Below are 14,707 nucleotides of genomic sequence, written 5' to 3' on the forward strand. Positions count from 1 at the left end.
TTGAAACTTTTTTAATGCTATGCATTAAAATGATGGTACCAAATGGGCTTCCAGACCATTAATTCCTTCCTTTTTTTTCATTCAACAATTCAATAATTGGCAATATACTATGATCCAGGCACTCTTGCATAGGAAATAGCTTTTCTTTCAAGGTTTGAAATCTGGGAACTTTTTCCAGTGGACAATACCAGTGTATGTCGCCCCCTGTGCATTTCAGGAATAACCTCTGAAACAAGAGCTACACTAGGGTTGGCAACTGAAACTCTAGTGGTGCTGCCATTGTGTCATGATATTTCACTATCTAATAAAAAAAATCCAACCTCAAGTCTTTCTTTATCAGAATAAAAATTGCCAGTGAAGCATCATGGTTAAGAGTCCAGACTTGAATCACACTGTTCTTAGTTAAGTTCAGTTGCTCAGTCATGTCTGACTCTTTGCAACATCATGGACCACAGCAGGCCAGGCCTCCCTGTCCATCACCAACACCTGCAGTTCACTCAAACTCATGTCCATAGAGTCGGAGATGCCATCCAGCCATCTCATTCTCTGTTGTCCCTTTTTCCTCCTGCCTTCAATCTTTCCCAGCATCAGGGTCTTTTCAAATGAGTCAATTATTTGCATGAGGTGGCCAAAGTATTGGAAGTTCAGTTTCAGCATCAGTCCTTCCAATGAATATTCAGGGCTGAGTTCCTTTAGGATGGACTGGTTGGATCTCCTTGCAGTCCAAGGGACTCTCAAGAGTCTTCTCCAACACCACAGTTCAAAAGCATCAATTCTTTGGCACTCAGCGTTCTTTATAGTCCAACTCTCACATCCATACATGACCACTGGAAAAACCATAGCTTTGACGAGACAGATATTTGTGGGCAAAGAAATGTCTCTACTTTTTAATATGCTTTCTAGGATGGTCATAACTTTTCTTCCACGGAGCAAGTGTCTTTTAATTTCATCCCTGCAGTCACCATCTGCTGTGATTTTGGAGCCCAAGAAAATAAAGTCTGCCACTGTTTCCATTGTTTCCCCATCTACTTGCCATGAAATGATAAGACCAGATGCCATGATCTTTGTTTTCTGAATGTTGAGTTTTAAGTCAACTTTTCACTCTCCTCTTTCACTTTCATCAAAAGGCTCTTTAGTTCTTCTTTGCTTTCTGCCCTAAAGGTCATGTCATCTGCATATCTGAGGTTATTAATATTTCTCCCGGTAATCTTGATTCCAGCTTGTGCTTTATCCAGACTGGAATTTTTCATGATGTACTCTGCATATAAGTTAAATAAGCAGTGTGAAAATATACAGCCTTGACATACTCCTTTCCCTATTTGGAACCATTGTGTTGTTCCATGTCCAGTTCTAACTGTTGCTTCCTGACCTGCATACAGATTTCTCAGGAGACAGTTCAGGTGGTCTGGTATTCCCATCTCTTGAAGAATCTTCCAGTTTGTTGTGATCCACACAGTTAAAGGCTTTGGCATAGTCAATAAAGCAGAAATAGATGCTTTTTCTGGAACTCTCTTGCTTCTTTGACGATCCAATGGATGTTGGCAATTTGATCTCTGGTTCCTCTGCCTTTTTTAAATCCAGTTTGAACATCTGGAAATTCATGCTTGAAGCCTGGCTTGGAGAATTTTGAGCATGACTTTACTAGCGTGTGAGATGAGTGCAATTGTGCGGTAGTTTGAGCATTCTTTGGCATTGCCTTTCTTTGGGATTGGAATGAAAACTGACCTTTTCCAGTCCTGTGGCCACTGCTGAGTTTTCCAAATTTGCTGGCATATTGAGTGCAGCACTTTCACAGCATCATCTTTCAGGATTTGAAATAGCTCAACTGGAACTCCATCACCTCCACTAGCTTTGTTCATAGTGATGTTTCCCAAGGCCCACTTGACTTCACATTCCAGGATGTCTGGCTCTAGGTTAGTGATCACACCATCGTGGTTATCTGGGTCATGAAGATCTTTTTTGTACAGTTCTGTGTATTTTTTCCACCTCTTCTTAATATCTTCTGCTTCTATTAGGTCCATACCATTTCTGTCCTTTATTGAGCCCATCTTTGCATGAAATCTTCCCTTGGTAGAGTGTTTTGGTCATGCTCTAACATTTAGCCAGCTATGTGACCATCTCTGGGCCATAATTAATAGTAACTAACTCACAATGACGGAGAAGGCAATGGCAAGCCACTCCAGTACTCTTGCCTAGAAAATCCCATGGATGGAGCAGCCTGGTAGGCTGCAGTCCGTGGGGTCGCTAAGGGTCGGACACAACTGAGCGACTTCACTTTCACTTTTCACATTCACACATTGGAGAAGGAAATGGCAACCCACTCCAGTGTTCTTGCCTGGAGAATCCCAGGGACGGGGGACCCTGGTGGACTTCTGTCTATGGGGTCACACAGAGTCGGACACGACTGAAGTGACTTAGCAGTAGCAGCAGCAGCAACTCACAATGAACTAATTCATATGAAAATACTATAAAAGACAAAAGCCACGAGGAGCAATTTAAGCCTTGCACAGATCATGTCTGCATTGGACCCTCACTCCTAGCCCTCAGTTATCCTCCCTTGAATATAATCAAGTTGAGGCCATAATCTTTAAACTTACTCTCTTATTTTTATTGGATTGAGGAAGATAGAGACAAGTGTCTTGGAATCGTTGGCCAGACCCATTTTTTTTTTCCAGCTTCAAGCAGAAACAGGAAGTTGATTGAAGGAATGATGCACCCAACATAATTTCATTCCTTTCATTAAGCTGAAATGTCATCCGAAGGGCATTGATTGATTCTGCCACATTGTTCGTGGACTAATACTCTTCTTGCTCAACTGGCTAGTTTTATCCATTTTCACCAAAACTTTTTAGCCAAGGACTAAAGAATTAGGCTGAGGCTTTGGGGGTTCAGCCCTCTCTGCAGTTATCTGCTTTAGGGAAGCACAGGACCGTGGCCTTTGTCCTAGGGAAGCTGGACTACTCTAGACCAAGTACGCTTTGTCCACCTTCTCTGAGATGCTCCGGCATCAGCGAAGGCCTTTTCCCAGGGGAGGCCAACCTCATCTCTCCGGCAGGAAGCCCAGGAAGTTCTGCACACCAAGTTCCCAGGTAGAAAACGCCTATCCATGAAAGCCAAGGGGTGGGGGAAAGGGAGGGGTGCCAGGGCCTCTGTCTACTCACCGTCTGGCGAGAACTGGTCCCTCTCAAACACCGTGATGCACAGCACCTCCTGCTCCAGGTCTCTGATGAAGAACTGACAGTTGGAATTCCACTTGGGATTCAGAGTGTCCTGGATCGTCTTGGTGATGTGACACTGGGAGCCCATGGTCACCTCGCAGTACGGGTTGCTCTTCCCTGGGGGGGACAGAGCCTGGCTCTTCTGGGTGCCTGTGGCAGGGTCACAGCCCCGTGGCACCTCTTCCCTCTACACCCCTCATTCCAACCCCCCTCCAATGCCATGCTTAAGACGCAGCATAAGATAGAGAATCCAGAGGAAAACTCACATAATCCAGCATCTTAAACTATATTAACACTTAAATATTTATCACACTTTATCACATAAGTGGGCTTCAAAACTAAATCTTCCCTGTCTCCTCACTTTAACTTGCTGCTGCTGCTAAGTCACTTCAATCGTGTCCGACTCCATAGACGGCAGCCCACCAGGCTCCTCTGTCTACAGGATTCTCTAGGCAAGAACACTGGACTGGGTCATCATTTCCTTCTCCAATGCAAGAAAGTGAAAATGAAGTCGCTCAGTCGTGTCCAACTCCTAGCGATCCCATGGACTGCAGCCTTAGATTGTGTCAAATCGGCAATCACCCCTCAGTATCTACAGGGATTGGGTCCCCAACCCCACAGATACATAAATCCTCAGGGGCTCAAGTCCCTTATATAAAATGGTCTAGCATAAACCTGCCCATATCCTCCATCTACTTCAAATCATCTCCAGGTTATATATAATACCTAATACAGTGTAGGGCTGTGTTAAGTCACTCAGCTGTGTCCAACTCTCTGCGAACCCATGGACTGTAGCCCACCAGGTTCCTCGGGATTCTCCAGGGAAGAAGCCTGGAGTGGGCTGCCATGCTTAGTCTCCAGGAGCTCTTCCCGACCCAGGGAGTGAACCCACGTCTCTTCTGTCTCCTGCACTGGCAGGCAGGTTCTTTACCACTAGCACCACCTGGGAAGCCCACGGACAGTGGAGCCTGGAGGGCTACAGCCCATGGGATTGCAAAGAGTTGGACATGATTGAATGACTGAGCACACACACAGATAATTGCTTTACAATGTTATGTTAGTTTCTCCTGTACAGCAAAGTGAATCAGTTATATGAATACACTTACCCCCTCTTCTTTGGCTTTCCTTCCCACAGAGCATTGAGTCCACCTGGCTTTAAAACAAAGCGGCCCCTAATCCTAAATCTCCTTCCAGACTTGGTTATTCCCGCCCACCGTTTTGCCTTCCAGGGAGATCTGAGTGGCTGCCCTCTGACAACACAGTCAGCCCCTCTGTGTGCAGATTCCACCAGCTGCAGAGTGAAAACGGTCGAAAAATGGAAATACAGCGAAATTACTATGCAAACAGTTGCTGGTGTGTGGCAAGTTTTGCTGTTTTGAAATTTCAAAAATGTTTCTGAATATTTTCGTTCTGCAATTAGTTGAATCTGCAGGTGTGGAATCTACAAATACCGAGGGGCTGACAGTGTGGTGAAAAGGCAGCCACTCAGATCTCTCTGGAAGGCAAAATGGTGGGTGGGAATAACCAAGTCTGGAAGGAAATTTAGGATTAGGGAACAATTTGTTTTAAAGCCAGGTGGACTCAACACGCTGTGGTAACCTAAATGGGAAGGAAAGCCAAAGAAGAGGGGATAAATGTGTTCATATAACTGATTCACTTTGCTGTACAGGGGAAACTAACATAACATTGTAAAGCAATTATCTGTGTGTGTGCTCAGTCACGTCCAGCTCTTTGCAACCCCATGGACTGTAGCCCTCCAGGCTCCTCTGTCCATGGGATTTCCCAGGCAAGAATATTGGGTTACCATTTCCTTCTCCAGGGGATCTTCCCGACCCAGGGATCGAGCCCAAATTCCCTGTGTCTCCTGAATTAGCTGGTGGATTCTTTACCACTGAACCACCTGGGGAGCCCCTAATGCAACTATCCTCCAGTAAAAATTAATTTTAGAAAATAAAATCAAGCCAAGTGGAGGAGATGCAGAAAAGGCTTCCACCGCTCATACACGCTAGAGGGGGTTTCTGGGCCCTTACCATGTGACCGACAGGGTTTCAGCTCAATGCCTTCAACCACGTTCACCATCAGCCTTCCGATGCCTGTGGCTCTTTGGGAGCGGACTGTGATGGGGGGAAACACAACCCGAAACGCTCCTGATTAGCTGTATTTCCGGTTTGCCTCGTGATTTATTTTATGCCCCTCTTCAAGAACACGTCTCCCCTTCCTCCCTTAAACTCTTGCTGCCTCCATCCTGGAATCCACCCTCCACCCCGCACCCCATACCGTGCCCTCCCTCTTCCGCCTGCCTCCACCCCCAGGCCCACCTTCCAGCCCTAAGGGTTCTGGGCCTGACCAGACGGCTCTCTGCCCCCCAGCTCTGCGGTATTCCCAGGGCCCCACTGCCCAGCGATGCATTACCCAGGTACGCCTTCTCCCGCTTCTTCTTCTCTGTCTCTATGTAGAGTTCAGAAGCTGCTTTGATTTTCTGCACCCAGGCAGTCCTTGGAAAGAAACAGACAGAACACTGCCAGACAAAACTCAGGCGTCGGGTTGGTACCAATTCAGTTTCCAGGACTCTGCTTTGTTTGTTTGATTTTTACAACAAAGGCTCAGCATAGAGAGTCTGGTTTTATGTCACAGGGCCCTAAGGATGATTTCTACCATTCATAACAAAGGCACGAGTGATGTTTTATTGATTTGCTCCAAACCTGGGTTTGTGTCCCCATGGAAGGAAATCTACAACGATAAACGCTGTTGCTGTCTCGCTCACAACAGCTCCTCTTCTTTCCTTACTGAAAAACATCACAAATTTGCCTAATCCGAGAAGGCTAGAAGGATCTCTCTCACTAAACCATCCAAAGAAAGAAACAAATTCCCAGATAAGCAGCCACTTTCTGTGAAGGAGCAAACATACACTGGGAAAGCATCCTTCCGTGATTTTTTTCTTTTCCATTTCTCTGAGAACCATATGCATGATAACTTTAGCCAATTTCTTGCCTGGCACAAATGCTCTTGGAATGTTGTTGGTCTTGTGTCAAGTTCACCCTTCAGAAAAATAATCTGTTTCATTCGGCTCCAGGGCAGAGCCCTGATTAAGGAAAACATGCCCACAGCTTCTAGGATCCAGGATGTCTGTCCAAAGGAGCCAGACATCGAGGGGGTCAGGATTGGGAGGTCCTCTAACCCCCAAATCGTTTTCCTATAGTTTCTGCCACCTGGGAAACTTTGGGAAACAGGAGAGCCTCCATTATCTCAAAGAATACTGAAAATTGCTGTTCAAAAAATTCTCAAGCCAGATTCGTTTCAATGTGTTTCCTTTTGAAAAGTTAACTTTTGAAAGATGCTGGAAAAATGAACTGAGACCATTTCACCGCATGCCCCACCCCCACCTCCAGCCAGAGGGGATGGAGCTGCAAGTGAGGGGATGTTGGCACCCGCTGATTGATTAACTGTCCCACATCCATCCTGCACCTGGTGGAACCCGGCACCCAGGGCCCGGGAGGAGGCGAGTCTTACCTTTCGTTTGTGCTCTCTGCTCGGAGGGTGTAGACTCGGTCGATGTGGGAAATGTGGAAGATGGGTTCATCCCCAGAAGGGTCAGTGGGCAACTTCACTAGAACCTCATTTAGGAAAATAGGCTGAAAAATAATGCATGGGCATTACGAGACCAGATTGGGGGTCTGTGTGGAAAGTGTGTGCTCAGGTACGCGTGCTCCGGTAAACTAAACCGAAGGTGAGGGCTGTGTCTGTGTGTGTCTGGGGGGTGGTGGTGGTTTCAGGAAACCATACTGAAATAATGATTTTGTTTGGAATGATAAGGGACTCATTTGAAAAGACCCTGAGGCTGGAAAAGACTGAAGGCAGGAGGAGAAGGGGACAACAGAGGATGAGATGGCTGGATGGTATCACTGACTCTGTGGACATGAGTTTGAGTGAACTCTGGGAGTTGGTGATGGACAGGGAGGCCTGGCGTGCTGCGATTCATGGGGTCACAGAGAGTCGGACACGACTGAGCGACTGAATTGACTGAATAAATGTTAACATCAATTTTCAGATAAATGTAAATTGTAAATACGGACCCCCCACTCCATTTTGCAGGCACTTCTTCCCCTCATCTGGCTGAGGTGTTATGGATCCCCCCACTCCATTTTGCAGGCACTTCTTCCCCTCATCTGGCTGAGGTGTTATTTCCCAGGTTTCTACTTGTAAATTTGTATTTTTACTTCCCCACTTTTCAAACTGAAGTCTTTAGAAGGAAGTCGCTATGGGCAGCAGCCCACACTTAAGGAGTGCTCTGCTACAAACATCGACATACAGGGTTTTATGCAAAGATAAGTTTTCAAATGAGTTGGAGATGTCCTAGAGTGATCAGTAGGCCGGATGGTATTGCAGGTATTTCTAAAGTCTTCCAGAATAAGAACTGATGGGTTTGTTTTTTCCATGGTATATTCTAGTCAGCAAACAGTCTCCATCAACTCTAGATGTATCATGTATTTAGAAAGTGTTAGTCGATCAGTCGCTCTTTGTGACTCCAAGGACTGCAGCACGCCAGACTTCCCTGTCCATCACCAACTCCCAGAGCCTACTCAAACTCATGTCCATTGAGTCGGTGATGCCATCCAACATCTCATCCTCTGTCGTCCCCATAGCCTGCCAGGCTCCTCTGTCCATCAAATTCTCCAGGCAAGAATATGGGAGTGGGTAGCCATTCCCTTCTCCAGGGGATCTTCCTGAACCAGGAATCGAATCCAGGTCTCCTGCATTGCAGGTGGATTCTTTACCAGCTGAGCCACCAGGGAAGCCCCCGTCAACTCTACCTCCAAACAACTCCCTCCAAGTTGTTCATACAAAGCTGCTAGTGGCAATCTACATAAGTACATTGTTCTTTTTCCCAAAAGAAGGCTAACTGCTGCTTCAGAGAAAATTCTTCTGTGAAAACACCTCCACAGAGATAAATTTAGAAAAACAATACCCTATGACACGAAAACACACAAACACAGCCATACACATAGAAGCAGACCAAATAAACAGTTCACAAAACTGTCTACACATGGACTATTTATATTGGCTTTTGTTGGAAAAGATGAGGGGCACAGATGTTCCAAGCCATCTTGAGAAGTTTGGAGGGGGAGCTGGGAATGTTTGGGAAGTGGATGCTGAAGTTCTAGTCTAGAGTTTTCCCGCGCCTGCCTCATCGGTACAGTGGACTGTGAACCTCATCAAGACAGGACATGCCTTAGTCACATCCAAGGGGACCCACAGTGGCCGCTTGGCAGCTAATAGATGTTTGTCAATTGAACATCTATTGTTCTATTGTTCTTTTTCTGATGGGTTCCCAGTGGTAAAGAATCCACCTGTCAAGCAGGAGACACGGGTTCCATCCCTGGGCCTGGAGAAGGAAATGACAACCCACTTCAGTATTCTTTTCTGGGAAATCCCATGGCCAGAGGAGCCTGGCAGGCTATAGTTCATTAGATCTCAAAGAGTCGGACACAACTGACCAACTCGTCACGCATGCACCTTTGCTGATAACTGCTGGACCCGTGCTTGTGGTCCCCCTAAATCCTGCCTCACCTCCTCTGTGCCACAGACCCCAAAGCCCGCTCAAACGCCGGCTCCCTTTAGACACATTCTCCTCCCCCCAGCATCAACCCTGATGTTGCAGTCTAGAGTTGGACTTACTGTTTTGTACATTTTATATTGCAGGTTTGATTTGGGGCTGAAGACTTTGTCGGTGCCCGAAGAGCCCAGGGGCTTGATGATTTGGGTCAGCAGCAGGAAGTCGTTGAAGAGGAAGCCATACAGCTCCTTGTTGCTCTTGGCCTTGTAGAGCTTCCCGCTGTGCAGGAACTTGCGCGGCCCCAAGCAGTTGGTCACGGAATTAAACACGAGTTGCTGAGGAAGGAAAGAAAACCCAAAGAAGACATGATGGAGGGAGCTTGTTTTTTTGTTGTGGTTGTTTTTTTGTTCATTTGTTTTTCCGCATCTGAAAGCTGTGGGCTCCCTCAGAATCTGAGGCCCGTATCTTAGGCTCAGATCGAGGACGGCTTTGAAGACTTCAGGCAGGGGCTTTGGGAGCCAAGAAGTTAAAGGTATGGTTTGGGACATTGCATGTGTCAGGATGAACCCTGGGTGTGATTCCTAATGCCCTTCCTTGAGGTCTAGTGCCTCAGGGTGACTTTTCTCCCTTTTATTTGTCTGGGAAACAGGGCAGCAGGAAGAAAACCCTCTGTCATTGATGAGTGCTGTGTGCAGGCTGGTCCACCGGAGGCGGCATGAACTGGCCCAACCACGGCCCCACACAGGCTCAAAAGGCCATGCCTGCTGCTGGAAACAGCACCCCTCTCTCTGCACAGTTGCACAGGACAAACGCCACTGTCCAGGGCGCAGCGTGAGTCCAGGCCCCTACCGCATGGGTGGACTGCCAAACACAGTGGTGCTGACGGAGGCCTCAGAGCCAAGCAGAACCGAAACTGTGCTGGTGCACATTAGATCTCGCCCAGCTCACCGCTCCTGAAGATGGGGAGGGGACGGCTCTCTTCCCGCCACCTCCCAAACCTTGGAGACAGCTCTAAGTGCTGAAATGCAGCTCCATTGTTCACCCCTGGGCTCTATTATCTCTTGCTCTGTCACCCCCTGGGTGCTCTCATCTTATGCTCTACCATCCCTCTGGGCTCTATCATGTCATGTTCTTTCACACACACACACACACACACTTGGTTCTGTCATCTCATGTTCTATCATTCCCCCCCCCGGGCTCTATCATCACACACTCTGTCACCCGCCGGGCTCTATCATCTCAGGCTCTACCATCCCTCTGGGCTCTATCATCTCATGCTCTATAATCCCCCTGGGCTCTATCATCTCATACTCTATCACCCCCCAGGCTCTATCATCTCATGCTCTATAATCCCCCAGGCTCTATCATCTCACACTCTGTCACCCCCTGGGCTCTATCATCTTATGCTCTACCATCCCTCTGGGCTCTATCATCTCATGCTCTATCATCCCTCTCTGGGCTCTATCATCTCATACTCTATAATCCCCCCGGGCTCTATCATCTCACACTCTGTCACCCCCTGGGCTCTATCATCTTATGCTCTACCATCCCTCTGGGCTCTATCATGTCATGTTCTTTCACACACACACACACACACACTTGGTTCTGTCATCTCATGTTCTATCATTCCCCCCCCCGGGCTCTATCATCACACACTCTGTCACCCGCCGGGCTCTATCATCTCAGGCTCTACCATCCCTCTGGGCTCTATCATCTCATGCTCTATAATCCCCCTGGGCTCTATCATCTCATACTCTATCACCCCCCAGGCTCTATCATCTCATGCTCTATAATCCCCCAGGCTCTATCATCTCACACTCTGTCACCCCCTGGGCTCTATCATCTTATGCTCTACCATCCCTCTGGGCTCTATCATCTCATGCTCTATCATCCCTCTCTGGGCTCTATCATCTCATACTCTATAATCCCCCCGGGCTCTATCATCTCACACTCTGTCACCCCCTGGGCTCTATCATCTTATGCTCTACCATCCCTCTGGGCTCTATCATCTCATGTTCTATCATCCCTCTCTGGGTTCTATCATCTCATGCTCTATAATCCCCCTGGGCTCTATCATCTCATGTTCTATCATCCCCCCCAGGCTCTATCATTTCATGCTCTATCATCCCTCCTGGGTTCTATCATTTCCTGTGAGCAGGTTCTAAAGGGGCAGAGGGGTAGAAGATACGAGCTCACTAAGGCAGCCCCTTTTGGCTAGCAGAGGAGAGACTGAGGGAGGGGAAGGCCACAGCTGTGCCTCAGAAGCAACATGATCGAGGCAGGAGTCAGACCTTCAGTGGTTCTACCTGTCCACACTTGGGCCCCAAGAGTACACTCCATTCAGCAACCTTCAAGGCTGAGGCTTTCCACAGCTATGAACCCTACACATCTCCTGAAGAGAGTATTAATGAAGAGTTCACAACACACGTCCCCCAAGAGATGTTGCTGGCTACCTGTCTGCCTCTAGTGTGGAAGAAAGAATCAATAGCGCCTCTATGACCAGAGACCTGTAGGCCTCAAAGGAGAGTGGCCACTCTAGTCCACTCTCAGGTACAAGGAGGAATGAGTGCCAACAACCTCCCACCAAGGTTCTGAGGGAGCCCAAACAACTGAAGATGACACCCCAAAGGGAGCCTTCCAAGAGTGGTCCTCTGAACAAGAGCCTGGAGGTCAATCCAGTCCTTTTTATTTGCCAAGAGGGAGTTCAAGCCACTTGGGGCAATGAATCCAGTGAGTCACTTGGATGGCGTGGAGGTGGTGTGGTTTATTCTTACTCAAAGGTCGGAGCCTCCAACTATTCAGGCTGACATCGAACATGTGAATATGTGAATTGGAAACTATCTTTACAGTTCTTGATCTTAAGACAAGAATGCCAAAGACAGCATTTATGTGAAACTTAATCACTGGTGTATGCTTAGATCTGGGCCAGGAAATGGAAGCCAACATGCCTCGTTCCCATGACCACAAACCCTGACCATACAGACAAAACAGACCATATAGAAAGCTGGTGTACAACAGTCAGGAAGGACTGGTCACTTAAGAAGGACAACGGTCTATTTCAAAGAGGGTATATACACCACAGAAAGCAAATGACAAGAGTTTATTTTATTCTTAAGGTTTTGTGGGGGGTGTTGGCTGTGTCTCAAGGCAGGTGGGGTGTTAGTCCCCCTAAACTGGTGCCCCCTGCAGTGGAATTATGGAGTCCTAACCACCGGCCTTCCAGGGAAGTTCCTATTCTTAATGTTTTATAATGAAGACTCGGGCCTCACTGAGTCCTGTGATTGCAGCCATGAGACCCAGGGAAGGGCCCCTTTAAAAGTACACAGTGCGGGGAATTCCCTAGCAGTCCAGTGGTTAGGACTTTGCACTTTCACTGCTGGGGCAGAGTTGACTCCCTGGTTGGGGAACTAAGACCCTACATTCTGCATGGCGCAGCCAAAAAAAAAAAAACTGAGAGAGAGAAAGAAAAAGATAAAAGAACATTTTTTAAAAAAGAAAAAGTGCACAGTGGCCCTTCAGCTCAGCAGATCCAGGAGCAGTTCAAGTCCACCGTCTTTAGGCTCACCTTAGTGCTCCTCGGAATGACACACAGTGCTTCCTTGCCCTGCCTTCAACCTGTGACCTTACACTCCTCACCCATGCCCCGCTCAGGCTGAGGCCTCCACTGAAATGCCCTCCCCTGGATTCTTTCCTGGGGAGATATCTTCATCCTTGGACACGCAGCCAAGTGTCACCTTCTCCAACCTGTCCCTGAATCCTCCATGACTGTTCCTTCCTCCTCGACGAGTGTCCAACAGCACTTGGCACCTGGACCTGCCTCATCATTTCTCACATTGTGTTGTAAATGTTGGACCTCTAAGTGATCCAGGACTGCAGGTTTCTTAAGATGGGATAGGTCACATCTCACTGATTTTCATGTCCTCAGTGGTTAGTACTGAGCAGCGTTTAGTACCGAGCAAGGCGCATGGGCCAGGTGCTCAGTAAATGCTTATTGAATAAATGAATGAATAGCTGAGCCAGCCAACCAGTGACTACCCCTGGACTGCATATCAACTCAGTTCCAACGGGAACCCACATCCATCACCTTGGTTTCCACATGGCTGCTTCTATAACTTTGCTTAGCCCACACCTACGCTGAAGGGGGGCAGGAGGTAGGGCAGGGAGGCGGCAGTGGGGTAGCTTCCTCAGGTAGGAAATGTCTTTGATGCTTGCAGGAAGACAAGAGTCACAGGGAGTGTGGGTGAGGGAGACGGTCTGCCTGGGCATTTCGATAAATCCTAGTGAACTGTGTAAGTATGTGTGTGTGTGTGTGTGTGTCTGTGTACAAAGAGAGAGAATAGCAGAGTGGATGAGACTAAGGGAAAGATTAGAGTGAAGAAGAGAATCAAATACTATAAGAGGGTATTTCTGGCAGTATCGTGGACTAAAGACTCTGACTCAACCAATGAAAATTTTTTAAATAGAATAAAAAATATAGAACTGTACTTTTTAAACACAAGCAAGCTGGCAAAAATAAAAATAAAAGCAAAAACAATTTGCAGAAGCAGAAAATGGCATGGAAATGTGAATCCTGGAAGATAAACAAGCACCAAAGCTGGCTTTAGCTTTGAGAGTCTTTCTTAAATCTGGTGACCCTGAGCTTCCATTTTAAAGGCTATTGGGGGGAGAAGGAGAAAAGAGATATATCTAGTGTCTGCATGAGGTGAGGGACATAACAGAAGATCCCAGAAAGCTGGATCACAGAGGAAGAATGACAAGTAAACTCAGTAGGGGATGGGAATAGCAAGAAAATGTGCTTGTTTTTGAACTTGGCGTAACCAACCAACCACAAGGTTGGTTGTGATTACTGAGAATTTGTAACCACAATGCTGCTCTCACACAAGTTTAAAAATGGCCATTTGTGAAAGGAACAAGACAAAAAAAAACAGTAGGTTAGAATAATAACTAGAACTGCTGGAAAGGTAAAATAAAATAATTGAGAATAAAAAATAAAGAAAAGAAATTAAAAACTCGGTAGATGGTTTAAACAGATTAGATGTAGCTGGAGAGAGATTAGCAAACTGGAGGTCACAGAGGAGGACGATTTATGATTTCTCTCGTCCTCCTTCTGCCTGGCTGCCGAGACTCAGAGGGGTGGCCCAGGTCCCACCTAAGGTGCTACCTCCGACAGGCCTTCACACTGCACATGGGCCTGGATCCACTCCAGTCGGTCCGAGTTCTCCTTCTCCCGCACCCCTTCGTTCACCTGGGAGCACAGCTCCTCTGCCTTCTCCAGGGCGTGCTTCAGGTGGCTGTGGTCCGGGTGGTTTTCGAGAGTGTTTTCCAGGATCTACATCAGAGAACAGAAGACAGTAGCCTTAGGCAGTGAGTGGGCCCAGGGTTCACTGTTCTGGAACACTTGCCCCAGCAGAGACAGGGCTCCGCACAGACCTTTCCTAGACAGTGCCCACGTGTTTGCAGCTGCGGCTCTGAGCACCCACCTTGGCAACAACATGGAGAGAGACGGCCACTCTTTGTTGGCATGGGACCCCTGTGGGGGCAGGGGCTGCCAGATTACCTACACTTGGGGTATGAGGAGGGCAGCATCACACCCCATGTGGATTCCTCCAGGGAGAAAGGTTCTTCCCTGAGTCCATGCACAGCTGCACCTATGGAACTTCATGCTAATGGGTGCATCAGAGCAAAGGTGCATTTTTCTGAATGAATCATTCCAGACCAGCAATTAAGAGTTCAGTTCTAGAGCAAGAGCTTCTGTATTAAAATTCCTGCTCTGCCACTGACCAGCCATGATATGGGTCAGTCACATAAATGTTCTGAGCCTCATTTTCTTCATATGAAAAATAGGGATACTAATAGCACCTCCTTTGGGCTTCCCTGTAGCTCAGCTGGTAAAGAATCTGCCTGTAATGCAGGAGACCCTGGTTCGATTCCTGAG

The 14,707-nt window shown here is 47.5% G+C and overlaps 1 protein-coding gene across 6 annotated transcripts in view; it reads right to left on the minus strand.

Moving 5' to 3' along the window:
* Nucleotides 1–14,707, minus strand: part of ITSN1 (intersectin 1) — a 256,074-nt gene that overhangs the window by 10,468 nt on the left and 230,899 nt on the right. For all 6 annotated transcript variants that reach the window (XM_088835638.1, XM_088835656.1, XM_088835648.1 and 3 more), the window contains 6 exons: nt 13,934–14,101; nt 8,895–9,107; nt 6,729–6,850; nt 5,631–5,713; nt 5,249–5,332; nt 3,162–3,335 (listed from right to left, as the gene is read on the minus strand). In XM_088835638.1, coding sequence (XP_088691764.1) covers nt 3,162–3,335; nt 5,249–5,332; nt 5,631–5,713; nt 6,729–6,850; nt 8,895–9,107; nt 13,934–14,101 — 844 coding nt within the window. The remainder of the gene's footprint in view (nt 1–3,161; nt 3,336–5,248; nt 5,333–5,630; nt 5,714–6,728; nt 6,851–8,894; nt 9,108–13,933; nt 14,102–14,707) is intronic.

The sequence above is a fragment of the Moschus berezovskii genome, chromosome 1 (genome assembly GCF_049115385.1).
Source record: "Moschus berezovskii isolate FMDL1 chromosome 1, NW_MosBer_1.0, whole genome shotgun sequence".
Lineage (NCBI taxonomy): Eukaryota > Metazoa > Chordata > Mammalia > Artiodactyla > Moschidae > Moschus > Moschus berezovskii.